This window comes from Tripterygium wilfordii, chromosome 3, assembly GCF_013401445.1.
Source record: "Tripterygium wilfordii isolate XIE 37 chromosome 3, ASM1340144v1, whole genome shotgun sequence".
NCBI lineage: Eukaryota > Viridiplantae > Streptophyta > Magnoliopsida > Celastrales > Celastraceae > Tripterygium > Tripterygium wilfordii.
The window spans coordinates 13,333,866-13,352,370 of NC_052234.1; the positions used below are offsets into that span (position 1 = coordinate 13,333,866).

Consider the following 18,505-nt stretch of genomic DNA (forward strand, 5'->3'; position numbering starts at 1 on the left):
GAGTCGAAATTTCGAATCCTGTATAATTGTATTGCTTCCACGAGCCAATCCTTTGAATCATATGACAGAGATTAAACTTAAACCGGAATTAAAATAATGTCACTCGTATATGAATTTTTACACACAAAGAACACAACCCATGAATTAAAAAATTAAAAAAATTACGTAAAAATGCCTCTCTTTTTTTTTTTCTAACATTGAGGGAGATCAGACGGCGGAGGTGGCAACGTGGAAGAGGGAGTTGATCCATTCTCAACGATAAAAACTGTACCTAGGCCCCACGGCAAGTGCACATCCAAGTGACAATGCATGAACCACGCACCTATTCAATTCAAATAACAAAATTATTAGTTATATATATATATATGTATGTATTTCTATTGTTATTAATATAAAATAACATACCTGGATTATTTGCTGTGAATCTAATGACAGCCCAACCTCCAACTGGCACAGCAATAGTGTTGCGTATTTGTGGATTAACAAGGTTGAATTTCAACGAATCCCTTGTTGGCTTATAATTTCCAAACCCTTGAGCCAACACGTGGAAGTTGAAACCGTGAATGTGCATAGGATGATTTTCCACACCAATAATTGCCGTGTTCTGCAGCACCATCTCCACGGTCGAATTATACTTCAACGGCTTCACACTCGTTGATTTCGGTGCAAACAATAGCGATAAATCCGAATTCACGCTTGCATTTGTGTAGTCAAATCTGATTGGAGGCTGGTTAGGGAAATCAGGGGTGTAGATTCCGTTCACACCGTAATACACTGCTTGCAGCATAGACAGTTTGGTGGGGGCCACAAAGGAAACGTTATTCATGCTCGCGGAAAATCTCTGTCCAGCTGGCCCAGCACACGTGGCATTTGCTTGGCAACGATCGAGTGCTAGACCAATTGTCACGAACATATGCTCGTCCACGTGGCGTGGTACTGGGACCCAGTGGGGACCACCAACAAGACCCGTCAAATTGCTGTGGAACTTGTGAGCTGTTGGTGTGTCGTTGAACGCAGGCATGACTGGCATTGTTGGAGTCGATGACGTGTCACCATCGTAGACAACAATGCCTCTTGTGGTTGTGTTATCGAACGGTGCTCCTACGGCACTGGCGTATGGGGAAGCCGCCATGTGGTAAGACCCAATTGGGCGGTCTGTGCACAGGAGGACATCCACCGTCTGTCCTGGAGCAATAGCAACAACGTCGGTGACATACGGTGTTGTATACGTGGCATCGACCGCGACAACTGTCATATTGTGATTGGCTATCTTGAAGAAGTGCTGGTTATTGAGTGCAGCGTTGATTATGCGGAGAAGATAGGTTTTTCCTTTTGTCACCCTAAGTTCATATGTCTCTGATTAATAACAAACAACAAATTAACTTATTGAGTTGTAGCATTTCAAATCATTTATATCATATTCTAACATTAGAAATAGATAATACTGCTTACGATTTTGAGAACATGAGTAGAGATCTCCGGGCAATCCATTAATCGTGTAAGCGTCGGAAACTGTAGGAGCGCCGCCAGAGACTATTGCCGCATTTTCGACATCAATTATGCTGGAGTTCCACCATTCACCTAACAATCACATTTCAATGTTTAATTAATTCGTTTGTATAGAATGAACAGAAATGATACTCGTAATTAAATTAATGACAAGGATTAAAGATGTGTGTACCTATTAAAATTGGAATTTCTTTGTAAGGTTTAGCGAATGGGTATGAATTGCCTAATCTAGGACGAATAATAAGAGCTCCATGGACCGTGGCACGAAGAAATTGTACATGAGCATGCCACCATAGGGTTCCTTCTTGTTTGGTGATCTGAAATTTGTAGGTAAAGCTATGTCCAGGTTGTATGGGACATTGAGTAATCATACTAGCTCCATCGGTCCATGGAGTCAATATGTGAAACACTCCATGCCTGCTTACAGAAGCCTTGTTAATTAAAAGTGAAAATAATAGCTCATAACGATATTGTTCTTATCTAGAATAGTTATTACAATAATTAAACTTGTTATATATACATATATAATGCATATAGTCGTTTTCTGGGTGGTTATGCGATATTCTTCATATTGACATATATAAGCACATATATTTTCTTTGACAAGAAACAAAAGAACTACTCAAGAATGATATTAATTACCTATGTTGTGGAGGGTGTTAATGACTTGGTCTAAATTAAATTGAATTGAAATATTAGTTAAGAATTACCAGTGAATGGTGAAGTTATAGGGAGATTTGTTAAAGACGTGAACAACAAGTGTGTCTCCCTCTCGAACATCTATCGTTGGGCCAGGTAGCGTTCCATTCACTGCTGCTATAACTTGTTGATGGCAGAGTCTTTGCACTGTAAGGTTTTTTATCTGAAAATTTTAAAATAAAAAGAGAAGATAAGATATAATGAGTTAATTGTTTGTTCCTACTGCGTATAATGCATGATCAAAACTTCAAAAAAGTAACATACGACATGCATGTCCTTATATTCAAGAAAAACTACCCACTAAACTAAAAAAACTTCAAACTAAGCATTTTTATGGATGACAAAAAACGCTGAAATCCTTAGCATGCATTTTCGGTAATTCAAAGAGAAAGAAATAATCGAGAATGTAAAGTGATTACTTCGAACGAATACTGGACGATTGCAGCAGAAGCCAGGTTTGTTGACACCAGAAGAGCTAACAAAGCAGAGGACAGAGCAAGCAGGAGCACATTATGAGCCATTTATGCAAGCTTCCTTCGAAATATGACAACTATTTAGTTGAATGTATTCTTCAATGCGAATGTTGACGTATTTATATGTTGAGAGAGGAAGACTTGGCCTTCTAAGTAGCGATGGTTGCGTGCTGAGGAATTTGAATTCGCATTTCTATAATAGGAGTTAGCAAATCTTTCGTTATCTGAACAGCTAAGTTCTTCCATCAAAAGCAAACTAAAGTCAGAGGATCTAGAGAATCGTTAAAGAAAATTTATATACACTCAAATAGAATGGAAATAACCAAGAAGGTATTAATATATGGAAGAAAGCTGTAATTATTATTCTAAACTATATAATTAATTTTCTAACAATATATATACACACACATATATAGTTGGTCGTCTTGCACCGTCGACCGATCAAACAAGACTGCGAGTTCTTTTTTTCCCCACGCGTAACACATAGTCTACAAATTAAAAAAAGAAATAAATTGACTTCTAACTTCTAGCTAGGTCATAAAAGAGATGGAGTCAATGAAAACAATATATACATATGTATGTATATATATTAAAGATTGCCATTATCCCTTAGTAATTTCATGCACCCAATGAAGTAATACTTGGCTACATGATTCCATGTCTCCATAGCTGGATGAAATCATTATTCCATTGTCTTTAGTCTTTACCACGTCACACATCTACACACACGCACATATATATATATATATATATATATATATATTTCCACTTGTAATGCAAATTTAACCAAAGAACATCCAAATGGTGCGAATATATCCATGTCTATCTTTAAAAAAAGAATAAAATACTGAACGTGCATGTGTACATTTTAATGTATTTCTACTTTCACCTGCTGATTCTATGACCGGCGCAGGTAGATGCACGTCGGCCTTTCTTACTAGCTATTCGATCAAACTTATTAATTCTATAAAAAAAAATCGAAGTTATTAATCAAACAAATGGCAGAGGGCTTGTTTATCCACCTTAAAAAACAAGAGTCTGCCTTCAAGGAGCGACTAGTAGTCCTCCCCCCAAATGAGACTCAGATTTTCGGTTGTTACCAATTACGAAAAAAATCATATATATGTAATCACTTGGGTGATACCTTAGTGGTGAATCTATATTGTGGCAAATCGTATGGATTCGTAAGGTCTTGAGTTTGATTCACACTAAGAATAATACTTTTGTGGTAACTTGTTGGGTTTTGACCTGACCGACCGATTTTAGGTTCATATCGAATGTCCAAATGACAAACTTGTGTGACATCCTTTTTCGGTTACTAAAGAAACAATATGTACCAATAAAATCAAATTTATTAGATGATTATTTTCATGTACAAGACTTGTAGGGCTTCCATTTGGAGTGTGTACATGATTTATAGAAATACTTGAAGGGCAAGGAATGTCAATTACGCGGGCCTTCATGATAAAAGTCGTAGTTCTTGTCCTAAATTAGATTTAAGAAATGTATTAACTTATATATTCCGAAGGAAATTGTCTTAGCCAGTTGTTAATTAGTTATAGTTAAGTAACCGTTTGACTATATAATTAATATGTTCTTCTAGCTGGCGATGAGATTTTTTCACTTAATTTACATGGCAAGTAATGTGCAATTTGCTATGATTGAATTGTTCAACATGAGATTCAAAAAAAAAAAAAAAAATGTTCCAACATGTAACTGAACTGGGCTTTAATGATTTTGAGTAATGGGCCTCATACATGATTAAGTCAATGGGCCCAATTTGAAAAACTCCTATGGGCTATGACCAGCTAATGCAGGACATTTTGGTCATTTCTCAAACCCGAAACACTTGCCTTTTAAATTTGTACTAATAATGTCTTCGTCTCTTCACGAAACGAATTTTGCAGTTAAATCAGGTTCAAAGTACTGTCCCTACTCGCCAAAAGAGGGAAACCAACACCGGAGAGACCCAATTCAAAGGATGGAGAAGGACGACGCGTCGGTGGAAGAGACTGAAGGCGCCGCTTCTATTGACGCCGTCGGAGGCGGTGGTAGCGGGGATGAGACTGGGGCGGCGACTGCAGAGGGAAGCAGTGGCCGAGCACGTAGAGACCGAGTGAAGGGGCCGTGGTCGCCGGAGGAGGACGTGATACTGAGTCAACTCGTGAGTAAGTTCGGCGCGAGAAATTGGAGCTTGATCGCGCGAGGCATCTCTGGGAGGTCCGGCAAGTCTTGCAGGCTGCGCTGGTGTAATCAGCTCGACCCGGCCGTTAAACGCAAGCCTTTTACTGGTATAGAGATCGGAAACCCGTAATCTTTGACAATGTTGTTTGTTGAAGCTTCAATTTTGTTGTTTATGGTTTTGATCGATTACTGATTGTTCTACATTAAAGCTGAATTATCTACTTTTGCTGTTAATTGGTGAATCTGGGGTTTAGTGTTTTGTGGTTTTACTTCTAAGATATCAGTTAGTTTTTTTTTTTTTTTTTTAATATATATTTTCTTTTGCTTGGGAGTGGCTTGATGTTTCTATGTGATTTAGGGGTGTGCAGTTTACGCTTCTTAAATTTAAAATTCACAGGGAAACTTGCTTTCCTTTTGTTTTAATATTTAATTTGCACAACAGAACTGTTGTTGATGGCATGAGAAGTTTTTTTAAAAAAAGTCTGCATTAACGAGTGCCTTGAGCCTCACTTGACTAGATTGTTGAATGAATAATCAAAATGTACTCTTAATATATTATGTTCTGCTTCTGAATTTTAATAGATGGGATTAATCATCTATTAGCATCTATTTGGCGTCAAGACTCGAGACTGACGAGACATAACATTAGTAGTACATTTGCGTCCAATGATTATGTTGCACAGGAAAGAATTATGTGTTTTTTTTGGTAAGTAGGAAACAATTATGTTCCATTCACATCATCACTGTCTCTAACCTAACACGTTCATTTCAGGTATATGGCGAAAAATATATTTTATGTAAGTGCACGTGAGCTGTTTGCTCAAAATGAATGAATAAAAATGAAATGAAAGAAATGATTGTGGCATATAACTGTTAGCCAAGTCCTAGTGATAATCTTTTTTTACTTTAACTAGACGTGATATTCAAAGCTTTGTATGTTAGAGAAGTCATGCAACTTGGAGATTTCAATATGGGTTGTGAAATTTTCTGTTTGAAAGATGTAATTTTGTGATTGCTTGTTTTGCGAGTGTATTTGGGACAAATATTGATAGATGTGTTTAATACTATTGATTGATGTCTTGTCGTAAAGCATGGAAAAGCATGGCCTTTTTTCATTCAAAAAAAAAATAGTCTCTTTTTTGTTTCGAACTTAATTTTCATTTTGCTTTTGGGTTGTTAAACATAAATCTATGGCAAGCCCATGCCAATTAGAACCATTCAAACTAATGTCCATGGACTTATCTATTATGGGTTTACACTTCCAATCTTTTTTCTCTCTCCACATTCTTGGTGTAATGCATAAGTCACTGCTTCTGTCTCTCATTATGTGGATTATATAACTGTTTTGGTGTTTGGAGGTTATTATTTGTCTCTTTATGAAGTCCTGTAATGCTAGGTGAAGCAGCATGCATCTAAATTATCATTATGTTAATGCTATCACCCCAACGATATTAGAAATGTAAATATTGATACTGACGGGATTGGACTCTCACGCATAGTCCTAATCTTCTGTCCTTGACGGATGCCTATACTACTTTCCAGAATTTTATCATGTGTTCACATGAACATTGTTAGGATGTGGGCTATTAAATTTTGTACTAATGTATACTCTGAAGAGCAAAGGCTGAGGAAATCAATGCTGTTGCAGATGAGGAGGACCGAATAATAATTGCAGCCCACACAGTTCATGGAAACAAATGGGCAGCAATTGCTAGGCTTCTACCGGGGAGAACTGACAATGCTATTAAGAACCACTGGAACTCCACCCTAAAGCGCCGTGGCTTGGAGCTTGACAGTATACAATGGAAATGTGCAAATGCGGTACCAGATTCTAGCATGGACAAGACCAGAGCATCATCCGAAGAAACTTTGTCCTGTGGTGATGTCCGTTCAGTTAAATCATTGGAAGGAAACTATGCAAGTTCCCAGGAAAATTTGGACGACAAGTGCGATAAGATAACAGAAGTTCCACCACATCATGAAGCGGAGGAACCATCTACTCTTTTCCGTCCTGTGGCACGTATCAGTGCATTTAGCGTATATAATCCTATAGATGACGCTGGAATTGCTTCTTCATGTCAGAGGCCAGTTCAGATGCAAGGACCTTTGATTCAAGTATCAAAGCCAGATGTTGCGATCTGCAGATTGCTTGAAGGAGTTTACAATGAGCCACTGGTCCCTCAACAATGCAGCCATGGCTGCTGTGGGACCCAAAGTGGTGATAGTACTCCTACAAAGACTCTGTTGGGTCCAGAGTTTGTGGAATTCTCGGATCCCCCATCATTTTCGAGCTTTCAATTAGCTTCAATAGCCGCAGATATTAGCAATCACGCTTGGCTCAAAAGTGGGTTGGAGAGTAGCAGTGTAATTGCAATGGATGATGCAGCTGGCAGGATTGGATCTCGTGGGTCTGAAGTGGCGATAGGGCATTTTAAAGACGATACAGCGAATGACCATAACCGTTTCGAAGAAGGAAAGAACAAGTTACTGGGCATGATGACCAATGTGCTATCTACATAGCTTGTTTCTTCTGTAAGTGCAGCAACACAATGTAAGGGATTTACATTATATTTCTATGGATCAATTTACTGATGGGATAGTACACCTGTTAAAGTTAGACATCAATTCTGATATTCTTCTGATTCTCGTTCGAGTTCTTAGCTTTGTTAGTGCGGGTTCAGGTTAATGAACTCCAAATCAACTCTATTTGACTGACCCAGATCTTTGCTTTATGGCACTCAGGAGGGCCATTAGTATAGTTGTTGATTCATGGAGATATTTGTGTAGATCTCAATCATGATTTGATACCAATAGAAAGCAGTAACAGTCCTATGCAAGTAGGCAACTTCCGTATAGAGAGAGAGCTTTCTATTTAGGACTGTCTATTTTGAACATACCTTAGCAAATCAATTTCTTGTTCTGATGCCACATTGAAAAACACATGATATATGTATAGTTGGTGAAGTGGACACCAGATTTCTTGCTTCTTTCTTGTATGTGGTCATCAACAAGACCCTAGATAACATGGTTGGTTCGACTTGAGCCTATCATGTATTTTTTGGCTTATAATTCTGTAAAACTGTAAACCCACTTGCAATTAGCCCCACCAAATGAAAATCCGGAGTGCATAATAATGTCACTAGCTCCTCTTGCCAAAACTGTTCCATTCATCTGCTAAATTTTTAGGGTTGTTGGTTGCCCGGAATTTTATTTCATGATGACATCGTAATTCATAAACATAATTATTATTTTTTTAAAGACTACGAAACTATGTACATTCTGGCTCAAAACAGAAGTGCTAAGTGGTTCATATAGTGGTAGTCCATAGGAGCCCAAATCTTTTAAATGAAATTTTAAAATTTTTAACTCTCAAAATACATGTTAAATTTTGAAAAAAATTACATATTCAGAATCAGCGCATAAAACTCCTTCTAACAAGATCCATTGTCGATGAGTTTTATCAGGTAAATCTTAATTTCATTATTTTTTTCAATGAAATTTCTTAATTCAATTTTTTTTAATGAAATTTCAAAAACAAATGAATTCAGAAATAAAACAATGAATTCTAAATTGTGGCTTAAAAAACAATAAAATTTATATTAAAACAATAAATTTTGGATAATAAATTATGGAATAAAAGAGTATAAATAAAATTATTTCATTGATTAAATCACTAAAATAAACCTATTGGACTTTCATGGCTACCAAACAGATGGACTATGTGTCATTTTTGGGCTCAAAAACCATGCAACCTGATATTACTCTTTGGATTCCGATCTTTTGGCCCCGTTTCGTTTAGGTTTTCTTTCTTTTTTTTGCACTTTTCCTGTTTGTCAGTACGTAATTTAACTCTTTTTCTTTTTATTTTTTCTTCTCTTTTATTATATTTTATTATTATTAGCTTTTGTGTTGTTCACGCAAAGGCACCGTACAAACACGTCACTGGAGCTTCAAGGGGTCGACACAGGTCGGTTGCTTCATGGACTCGCATAATACGAAACAAAGTTTTAAGTTGCTTCGCGTGTGTGGAAACTTGATGCAACACAAACCATATCATCCGTCGGATCATCCTACTGTTCAGCTCTGACTCTAAATGGGGGGTGTAGATGAGTGCATTACTTAAGGGGCTGTTTGGCTTTGTGGTAAAATTTCAGCTTATTTGATAATCCATGTAAGAAGAAAAAAAACAAGTTGTCGAGAGCGCAAAACCAAAAATAAAATAAAATTTATGTATATAATCTGACATATTTTCTGATTCTCACAAAAATTTATAAAAAGTACTTATATATCCTTGCGTATATATGTTGTCTTGTAAACTGCAGGCAGTAGGAGCATGCTCCCTCAAATATCCACCGTTTGATATCCTGATCTTTTATATGTCACACAACTGATTCCATCGGACGTACAGAATCTGCAGAGGACAAAGATCCCCATACAGCACGAAACTATGTACGATTTTGTTTTGTATTTTATCGGTGAAATTTCTTTGCAGTTCTGCGTGCAGCACCTACTGCACGTTTCTGTTTTTTCTTTGCAGTGAGTGTCTCAGTCCAAGTCTACCAAAACCATCATGAGTCTTCGTCTCAAAGACCGTTGTTTCTCTCTCTTTCTCTGCCTCTGCCTCTGCCTCTGCATTCATCAGTAAATACTAGTTAATATTTATTTTTATGGGGTTTTAATTCTTTGTGAGGAGTTGTTTTGTTTTGGAGGAGTTGCAGGGGCCACCTAATCCAACACCCACGTCTTTAAATCTTCTCATTTCGTCTCAAATTTTGCAAAGACGTCAACTTTGAGTCCTTTGATGCTCTGTACTCAATTTTCTCTTTCTGGGTGTTTGAAATGTCGGCTCTTGAAATGTCCCACATCGATTTAGAGCAAGGAAACCACCGCCGCTCCCTCGCCGGAAGTGATGCCAGCGTCACGGCCGACGGAAATCACAGTTTCTCAGATGAAGAGGAGGGTTCTTGCTACTCCCAGTTTTATTCGACCACTGGTGGGTCCTACGATGAGTACAGCTTTGCTTGTGTTGATCCGGAGATTGGTTGGTTCATGTCGGATTCTAGAAGGGCCTCCTCGGTGTCGGATTGCTCGGTGGAGGTGGAGGGTGGGGTCCGTGAAATGAAGGTGCATTTGGCTAAGGTGGAGAGAGTCTGTAGAATTTGCTATCTGGGTTTGGAAAGTGACAGTCATGAATCTGGTTTTCCCATTGAACTGGGTTGTTCTTGTAAGGATGATTTGGCTGCTGCTCATAAACAATGTGCAGAAACTTGGTTCAAGATCAAAGGAAACAAGTGAGTGAAAAACTGAATGCCCAACTTTTTCATTATTTCTTTATTTTCCCCTAATTATGATTATAGCTTAATTGTTTATATTAAGTTTTGTTTGTATGTGATGAATGATAGATACCTATGTTGTGGCTGGACTATGAGAGCTGATCAGGCCTTTACAGCTGTGCCTGATTATTTTAATTGAACTGTCTTTACCTATTACCTTTTATTTGAGTGTCCAAAGTAGGAATAAGATTATTTGGTTCACTTTTCTGGGTTTTCTTGAAGTTGAAGGAATGATAGGTATAATTACTCATTAAGGAGGATAAAAAATTGATTATTTGGGCTGTTCTGGATTTGAATGATACCATAGACGAGTTGTCAAGCATAATTTGGATGGTTTAAGAGGCCGCGAGTGAGAATTTGATCAATGAAAGGGAAAGTTGGAAAGTTATGTAAAGAGGTTGGAAAAAGTAAAACTCAAGAATAAAGCATTAGGAAGTCTTGATGAAATGTATAACTACACCGACAATTCTTCGCTGATCTATTCCTTTTCAAAGTTTAGGAATCTTAATATTTTTCCTTTTTGGTTCTCATTTCCTTTGTGAAGGGCTGAAGGCAGTGACTTGGCTCCTTATTGATGTATTCATTTCATACTTGGAGAAGATTATTGGCGTATGGGGCCCCAATAAATAGTTTTTAATAATGCACTATATGAAGATAGCTGATTCCCTATTTATCCAAGAAATTTTGTTGATAATTAGGGTACAGTTTTCTTGATCATTTCTTCTTTGACAGGTAAACCCCCCACCTTTTTAGCTTGCTCGTAATTTTCTTGGTACTTGCTGCTATTTGAATAAATAATTTGAAAGCGCAAAATAAATTATGCTCTACCTGATGTGAGGGATGTGTTCTATCATTCTATCGCATACAGTGTAGTGGAAAATGAACCACCATGCATGAGCTCCTTCCTTCTCTACATTTTCAATTGAATCAATTCAGAATTCACCATCAAAAAAAAGTGTAAAGAGAAAATAGAATGATTGATCATTTTCTTCTGCTATTGTAGTAGTATAGGTAAGAAAAATTGCATGGGCACTTAGAGGAAAAAGTTCTTGTCCGAACAACGTGGTTGAGGCTGTAGTCTTAGATTCGTTGTATAACTTGAGAACGGATGTAATGTCAGTTAATTCATTCAGTTTATGCGTAACATGGTATGTACTTGTGAAGCCAATTATCTTTTACCAAATCCTCATGACTAGAATTAGGCCTGCTACAGTGCTACTCTTCTCAAAATGGCCTTTTTGAATTTTCTGTTTTTATTTTAGGTCTGATTGTTTTGTTGGCTTGTACTGCTTTTATGATTTTAGGTTTTGTAGTGCTTTTTTCTTCCATTCACTTCTCTATTCTGTTATTGCTAATGGGTCCAGGTAGCACGATTTCATGGATGCTGAGTCGTGGCACAATGCTTAGAAAGATAGTTAAAAACATCTGCCGCATTCAGAGTAGTTCCTTATGGTTTTGAATTAGACGTTGAGTGGTTTACTTTGAATTTTTCCTCCCATGATTTCCTTGTATTTTTTCGACCTGTGCGATTGTATCTTTCTATTGAATCTTTTATTTCTTTGTATTGTTAGACCTTATTATTTCATTGGACTTTTGCTAGGACTTGCGAAATTTGTAATTCTATTGCACGAAACATCACGTTAGCAAGTGAAAGTGAGTTGACAGAGCAGCTGAACGAGTCCAACAATGCCACTGCCACTGCCACAGCCGTCTCAGCATCAGTTCCGCAAGCAGAACCTCGAAGCTTTTGGCGTGGCCACCGTCTCTTGAACTTTCTGCTGGCATGTATGGTACTTGCATTTGTTATATCATGGCTCTTCCACTTTAAAGTGCCAGCTTCTTAAAATGCAAACATGAGATTCCCAGCCATACAACGGGAAATAAAGAAAAGGAGACGAGAAATCCTATAGAAGAACCTGCACAACTTGTTGCTATGATATGAACAACAAGATATGTAGAGAGCCTTGGGTTTTAATCTGTATTTAAGACTCTAGTGCTCGACTGCTTCATCATACGTGTAGAGAATTTATTGTATCTATATATACATCTCCCATATATGTTCCTTCCTCTTTCTCATAGATATATGTTTCTAATTTAAGCTCAATATTTCTTCCAACACAAAACAATGCATAAGAGAACAGAAGAAAAAATCATTTCATTCATCCACCACAAAATCTGTTCCTTAATCTTAGCAGCCTAAACCTCTACAAAAATTTCATAATTGTTTGAAGATTTTCAGCGGCAGCACAAGACATATAGCTCTTCACACGAAAGGAAATTGGGGCAAAAATAACTGGAGAATTCAATTACAGATGCTGATGATGAATGGTTCTTAGTTAGGATAGTATGAGCAGAACTGCTGATTTACCGGCAATCTTTGATTTACGCCGACCACACAAGCAACTAAGCCATTGAATCTGTGGCCAGGCGCGCTTAAAAGGGGCATTCCTTGCACAATTTGAAACAGTGACAGCAGCTCCGATCATCTATTCACCATTCATCGCATTATCAGCATGGACTCCATTACTATCATCTAGAACTTTTCCATTGACTTGAGTTCTCTGCCTCTGAACAAATAACCATCGCAGGCGTAATTGCGTTAATGACGTAAGTAAATGGCATACTATATACAAAGAAGAAGAAAAATCTATAGATTCACCATACCCAGTCCTCAGGGTCTACAGATTTCCCATTCAAAAGTTTATGATTCTCTTCTTTGGTCTTACTATCCTTGTCTTTGGTGCTTAGTGGTAGCAACAAAGATGCACTAGTCCGGTCAGGCAGTTCTGCAATCAACAACTCAAAGTCAGTAGAACTGCCATACGTAACCTAAATGAGAGCAAAAATAAAGTCACATTAAGCACACCTGTCAATTTCTTGTCTACAAAAAATACCACTAGATTAACAGTATACCTGCAGAGAACAATATTGTTGAATTCTGTCAGAAATCTGCGGAGTCAAACGATATTAATAAACATATACAAGATTCAAACAGATAATCCTACCATGCAACAACAACATCAACAGTGTAATGCTTGCGGGACGCGACAATTAACAGGCTTTGGGTCACCGCAATCAACCAACCAAGCTGCTTTATGCATCTGCAATTTCAGACAAGAAAGATTATAAATTTGTTGGAATCATATACATCAATCAAGAATCTATGCAATCAGGTAACATTGCAGAGTTAGCCTTTTCCCCTTTCTACATTAGAAAACAGAATTTTAGCAAGTCTAGACCAATAATTGCAGCTCAGATGCTACCATCTAACCATAGGCGAACTCAGACCCTACCGATCAAACCTATTCCCCTTAGAGTGGATATGCTTGATGTATATGACTTCTAGAAAAAAGTTTTCGTTAAATCATGTTATGCACGACATCAACAATTTCAGGGAACGTACAAGTCGTGATAAAGGAAACTGCATTACATTTTTCCTCCTCAAGGAAAGAGGGATGTGTGAGCATGCAAGAAACAGTAAAGTGACGGTTTAAGGTAAACTTTACCTTTTCGTACCATATTTCTGGTATGTCAGCACAAATACTAGAGTGAAGATCATATGGGATGAGAAAATCAAATCACCACAACCATATATCATGCCCCGAGGAACTGCACATTAGACAAATTACTCAGCACAAAAAGTTCCAAGCAACCAACCTAAGGACTCTGGAAAATTTTGAGACACTCACAATTAATCAAAAGCACTTCAACAACACTCTCTGGATGAGGAAGCCTGGCAAGTTTAGATCCCTGATGATGTAGCAAACACATATATTACAGCAACTGCTTTTGAAGCCAGAGCAAAAAAAAATTATTTGAAGTACATCAGCATTGCTCCATGGGACATTATGCATAAATGTTGAAAATAGGAAATAAAAACATATCTGTTTTCTGACTCAAAAAGAAATTTCTTTGAAGCAAGTGATACCTCACGGCAGTGATAATTTGGACCAGGAAGCTGGGTGGAGTAAAATGTTATGATCCGGAGACTTTGACAAGCCTACAGCATAGGTGAAAATGAACACATAAATCTCCTCAAATAATCCATGACTAATCCTTCAAATTAAAGAGAGAACATATTACAGTATCTCGAAAAAAAATTGACAGAAGGTTCTCTATTTGTGATGGTAAGTCGTGCAAATTAAAACATAAATAGTGCACCATTCTTTCCCATCAAAACTCATTTAATTAAAATATATCAGAAATTCCACCAGTGACTACTGCAGACAACTATTTTAGTTCAAGAAAGTGATTACGACTTACAACTAAAAATGCTAGAACCCTGCACCAAATTAGAACTGTGAATATCTTTTTGCTCTTGAAGATGAAAGGATGGAAAGTCCACTGCAAGAAGGGTGAGTCACATTAGACAGAGAAATGATAAAAATTTAATGTAAAGCAACTCTTGCACAACCAGAACTCAAAAGAATACATGCACGTATATCAATATGACTAACTTCATAAGAGAGGTGGCATTTCAAGATGAATTATCAATATCAATTATGAAGCTTATTTCATCTTCGAAAAATATCCTAGGTCCTTCTCACCCACACCAGACACTGATCAGCTGGATCAAAACTAAAAAGACCGCACAGAAACAACTTACCAAGACAAACGATAAAAAGAGGAAGGTGAAAATTGTCTCACTGATGTAGGCATGGTCTTGTCCAAGCTCCTAAATTTTACACAAAGAAAAGTAAACATAAGAAAGCAGTTTTACACCAATGGTATGTGAAGTTGATAAGCAAACATGAGAGAATGAAACTGATACAGACCGGAAGAAGAAAAAACCCAGCATCTTGCAGGGTTGGCCCTGGCCGATGCAGATAATGAACTCCCCGGGCAGCCAAACCGTGTATGTACTGTAGGCAATGAGCATATTTAGACATGCAAACCAACAATCACAGGAGAAAGTCCATCGCGACCATAAGAAACAAAACCTCAACACTATGAATAAACTGATCAAATGGATATGGTAAATGTGCATAAATGTGAAATGATAATGTGGAGAAATCTAGTGGAAAAAGGATACACAAATCTTGTGCGAAAGGAGAAATTCAGAAAACAAAGCAAAGGACCTGGGTTTCTCTGAAATGGGAATTAATGTTTAATGCACAAGTTGAGGTGCACGAAAACCACAATGATCTTTTTCAAAACATAATCAGCTCATAAACAACAAAAGATAAATTAACATACCCAGAAATCAGTAATTCATACAGCAACCCCAATGACCCGGTTGCCATGTTAGTGTGATCAGGAAATAACAAGAGCTTAAAATCGACATTGTAAGCTTATTTTGAAAAGAAAAAAAATTGATGGCTAACCACCAAAGTGACCTGATAAGAACTTTGTCTTACTCTAAAAGCTAAGTATTCTCGAAAAGTTCAAGGTAAGTAGCAAACCATGACACAACCCTTTACCAGATCCTACACTTTTCTGATTTCTCCTGTCAAGTCCCAAAAATTGTATTCAAGAAATATTTTTTAAAAAAAAACGGTGAGAATAAATGCAATTAAGCATCACCAGGACCATCTATCTCTCACAGTAACCTTACAACATCAGAAATGCAGCCAAAAAATACATCCAAAATCAATAAGCATTGATTTGGAGCGAGACAATATAGAAAATATAAACATACCTGACAAATTATACCAGCAAGAAGGTACTTCCAATTCTCCGCAAGAAGGTTGATCTCTGTGGTTGTCTCTGCACAAATTCTCTTCCATAGCTACAAGCATCACCGCAATAACAACACCATAAGAATTCGCTTACACGGCAACAACAAACAACGATTAAGAAACAGAAAGAGAAAGAAATTCAAACCTTTGAAGCCTCATGACCAATGTAAAGCGTCATCTTGTTGTCGTTGTTTTTGTTGGCGCGTAATAAAAACCCAGTTCCAGAGTACTTCACAAACCAACATTCATGGTCAACATCAAACGCAATCTGACCTTAAACTCCCCGTCATCAAAAAAGACTCTTCAAATCAAATCCACCAGCCGGAGAAGGAAAAAAACACGACGACACTTCTCAAACAGATACAAAATCAACAATGCCTGGGAATGGGAGGCGTGATTTGAGCGAATTCAAAGAGAAAAAGAAGAATGTTTGAATAAAAAGCCCTCTGATTCTGCCTCGTTGTTATACACAGTTGACAGAGAAGCAAAAGAGAGGGCTTTTTATTGAACACAGCGAGAGAAAATAAAGAAAGATTACTTTCTCTTGCCGACGACCCCTATTGGTCTGCTTCGACCAAGAAAGTTTTTATTTCTAATTTAAATTAACGTCTGGTTGCATTTTTTACTTGTTTTTCTTTATTTATTTAATTATTTCACTACTAGAGTAGAGGCTGTAAATGGCCTCGAACCCCCCGGCCGCGGCCTGCGTTGTTGGGAAAGTCAAAATTCAATTTATTTTTCTCTGATTTTTATTTTATTTTGACTGGATCGAAGCCCGATGGTTTTGTCGAACAAACTGAATTTTTTTGATTGGAGAGTAACTGTTTTTTTACTCTCTCTTTTTTTTTTTCAAATTTTGAATTATTTAATCTGAAATCATCGACGTAATAATAATTACAATAACAGTAAAAATAATTGAAATTAAAAGGGGAAAAAAGAGAGAAAGAAATCGGTGCTTACGATGAACAACATGGACCAGACTAGGTCAATATTTTTTGAAAATTTAAATTAATTCAAATTTTTCAAAAAGTCGGTAAGACTTGATCCATTTTGTCTGCGATTACGAATGAATGATGGTCAAGGGGACAAGTTTCACATGTGGTTGGCGGTTCAACGGCTGGATTTTCAGTGGCACGTCAGAATTGGTTTGCATTCTTTGTCGTTTTCTGTTCTCTTAACCATATGCAAAGTGACAAACAAACAGTGAACTCTGTTCCAGGATAGTCATCTTTTAATGACAGGGTCCACTAGTTAGTTAGAGCAATCACATTAGCGATTTTTTGTCATACCATGATTTAATGTAAATTTGTTGGTTTGATTTTTGATGTAATAAAAATGAGATTTATTATTTATTTTGGATAAAATATGTGTTTAAGTGTGCTGTGGAGCCCACTTGAGCAAACATATAGGCATGGCCAATGCCAATGCCATGCCTACATTCATGCTCCAACAAAAATGAGCAAGCAAATGACACCGATTGAAGCTTCTTTTTTTTAGTTGTGCCATTATAATGAGAAAACAAAACAATCCATGCCCCAATTAAAAACCTCCATTGTAATTGTTCTTAGTTATTATTCTCAGCCTAAATACATTTAAAAATATGATTGATTTTGGATGAGCGGCTCCTACAAATTTGTTATTCTTAAAATGTAGTCGTTGATAATTAGATTCAGAAAACAATCTTACAATGTAAGAGGAATTTGAGTATATACTTATAAACTATTTGACTGGATTTTAGAATTTTCTTTGAAACAAAACAATATAAGATGAGCATATATAAACATAAATTATCACCCAAGTGTTTAAATGTAATAAATTCTCACTTCTCATTTTACGCATCCACCACTCTAAAAAAGTAATCATTACTTTAAATCTTTATGTGACATATATATATGACGTTTGGAGTTATAAATTTATCAAGTGCAGCCAATCAACGTAGATGAAGAGATTGGCTCGTTTATCTTGGATTCGAGAGTCTTCCCGACTGGCCTAAACTAGTTGGAGTGTTGAACTCCTGAGCACTAGATGGGCTTGGGACAATGAAGACAATGGGTTTAAGGTTTATGGATTGGGCCACTTCAAGAGTAAACAAGACTGCCTGCCTGGGCAGACTCTTCGCCCAAATGGGCTGCATTCAGAAGATTGAATGATAGTTGAGAGATTTCATGGGCTTGGGGTAATGAGGCTATTGAGCAGCCCATACCGACCCATATCATTGTATTTACGGACAATTGGCAGTAAGAGCACTTTAGACAACTTAATTGTAAAAAGGTCATTGACATTTTTAAAATTGTAAAAAAGTGCAATTTAAGGGTAATTTGGTCATCTGATTTAAGATATTTTTTAGTTTATACCTATAATACCCTCCTCTTTCTTCTTCTTCTTCTTCTTCTCCCTCCAACTATCCAACTCTAATGTGTCCTCTCTTTCTCTCATTATTCTCTACTAAAAGTTATCTCATTCTTTCTCTCCTTCTTCTCCTTCTTCTTCTTCTTCTTCTTCTTCTTCTTCTTCTTCTTCTTCTTCTGGTTCTCGATCTGGTTCTTCGTTGTCTTCTTCTTCGTTTTTGGTCGAGTTTCTCCTCTCTTCATCTCCTTCTTCGTCGTTGCTCAATCTGGACTGCGTCGAG

General features: G+C 37.1%; 4 protein-coding genes across 4 annotated transcripts; 2 read left to right on the forward strand and 2 right to left on the reverse strand.

The window, feature by feature from the left end:
• Positions 1–9: 9 nt before the first annotated feature.
• On the reverse strand, positions 10–2,803 carry LOC119988548 (laccase-7-like). Its single transcript, XM_038833627.1, has 6 exons — positions 2,628–2,803; positions 2,220–2,371; positions 1,682–1,926; positions 1,453–1,581; positions 406–1,356; positions 10–322 (listed from the first exon to the last, which is right to left on the reverse strand). Exons 1-6 carry the CDS (start codon positions 2,727–2,729, stop codon positions 192–194), a joined length of 1,710 nt encoding a protein of 569 aa, XP_038689555.1. The 5' UTR covers positions 2,730–2,803; the 3' UTR covers positions 10–191.
• Positions 2,804–4,539: 1,736 nt separating this feature from the next.
• On the forward strand, positions 4,540–7,521 carry LOC119985101 (transcription factor MYB1). The gene is made up of 2 exons (XM_038829276.1): positions 4,540–4,972; positions 6,514–7,521. The coding sequence occupies exons 1-2, from the start codon at positions 4,555–4,557 to the stop codon at positions 7,383–7,385; spliced, it is 1,290 nt and encodes a 429-aa protein (XP_038685204.1). The 5' UTR covers positions 4,540–4,554; the 3' UTR covers positions 7,386–7,521.
• A 1,664-nt stretch (positions 7,522–9,185) lies between these two features.
• On the forward strand, positions 9,186–12,249 carry LOC119986058. The gene is made up of 2 exons (XM_038830608.1): positions 9,186–10,156; positions 11,799–12,249. The coding sequence occupies exons 1-2, from the start codon at positions 9,705–9,707 to the stop codon at positions 12,040–12,042; spliced, it is 696 nt and encodes a 231-aa protein (XP_038686536.1). The 5' UTR covers positions 9,186–9,704; the 3' UTR covers positions 12,043–12,249.
• Positions 12,250–12,328: 79 nt separating this feature from the next.
• Positions 12,329–16,438, reverse strand: LOC119986052 (phosphatidylinositol:ceramide inositolphosphotransferase 1-like). The gene is made up of 12 exons (XM_038830592.1): positions 16,022–16,438; positions 15,837–15,926; positions 14,974–15,060; positions 14,805–14,873; positions 14,462–14,542; positions 14,127–14,198; positions 13,888–13,948; positions 13,705–13,807; positions 13,204–13,299; positions 13,065–13,111; positions 12,863–12,984; positions 12,329–12,765 (listed from the first exon to the last, which is right to left on the reverse strand). Exons 1-12 carry the CDS (start codon positions 16,052–16,054, stop codon positions 12,685–12,687), a joined length of 942 nt encoding a protein of 313 aa, XP_038686520.1. The 5' UTR covers positions 16,055–16,438; the 3' UTR covers positions 12,329–12,684.
• Positions 16,439–18,505: the final 2,067 nt, after the last annotated feature.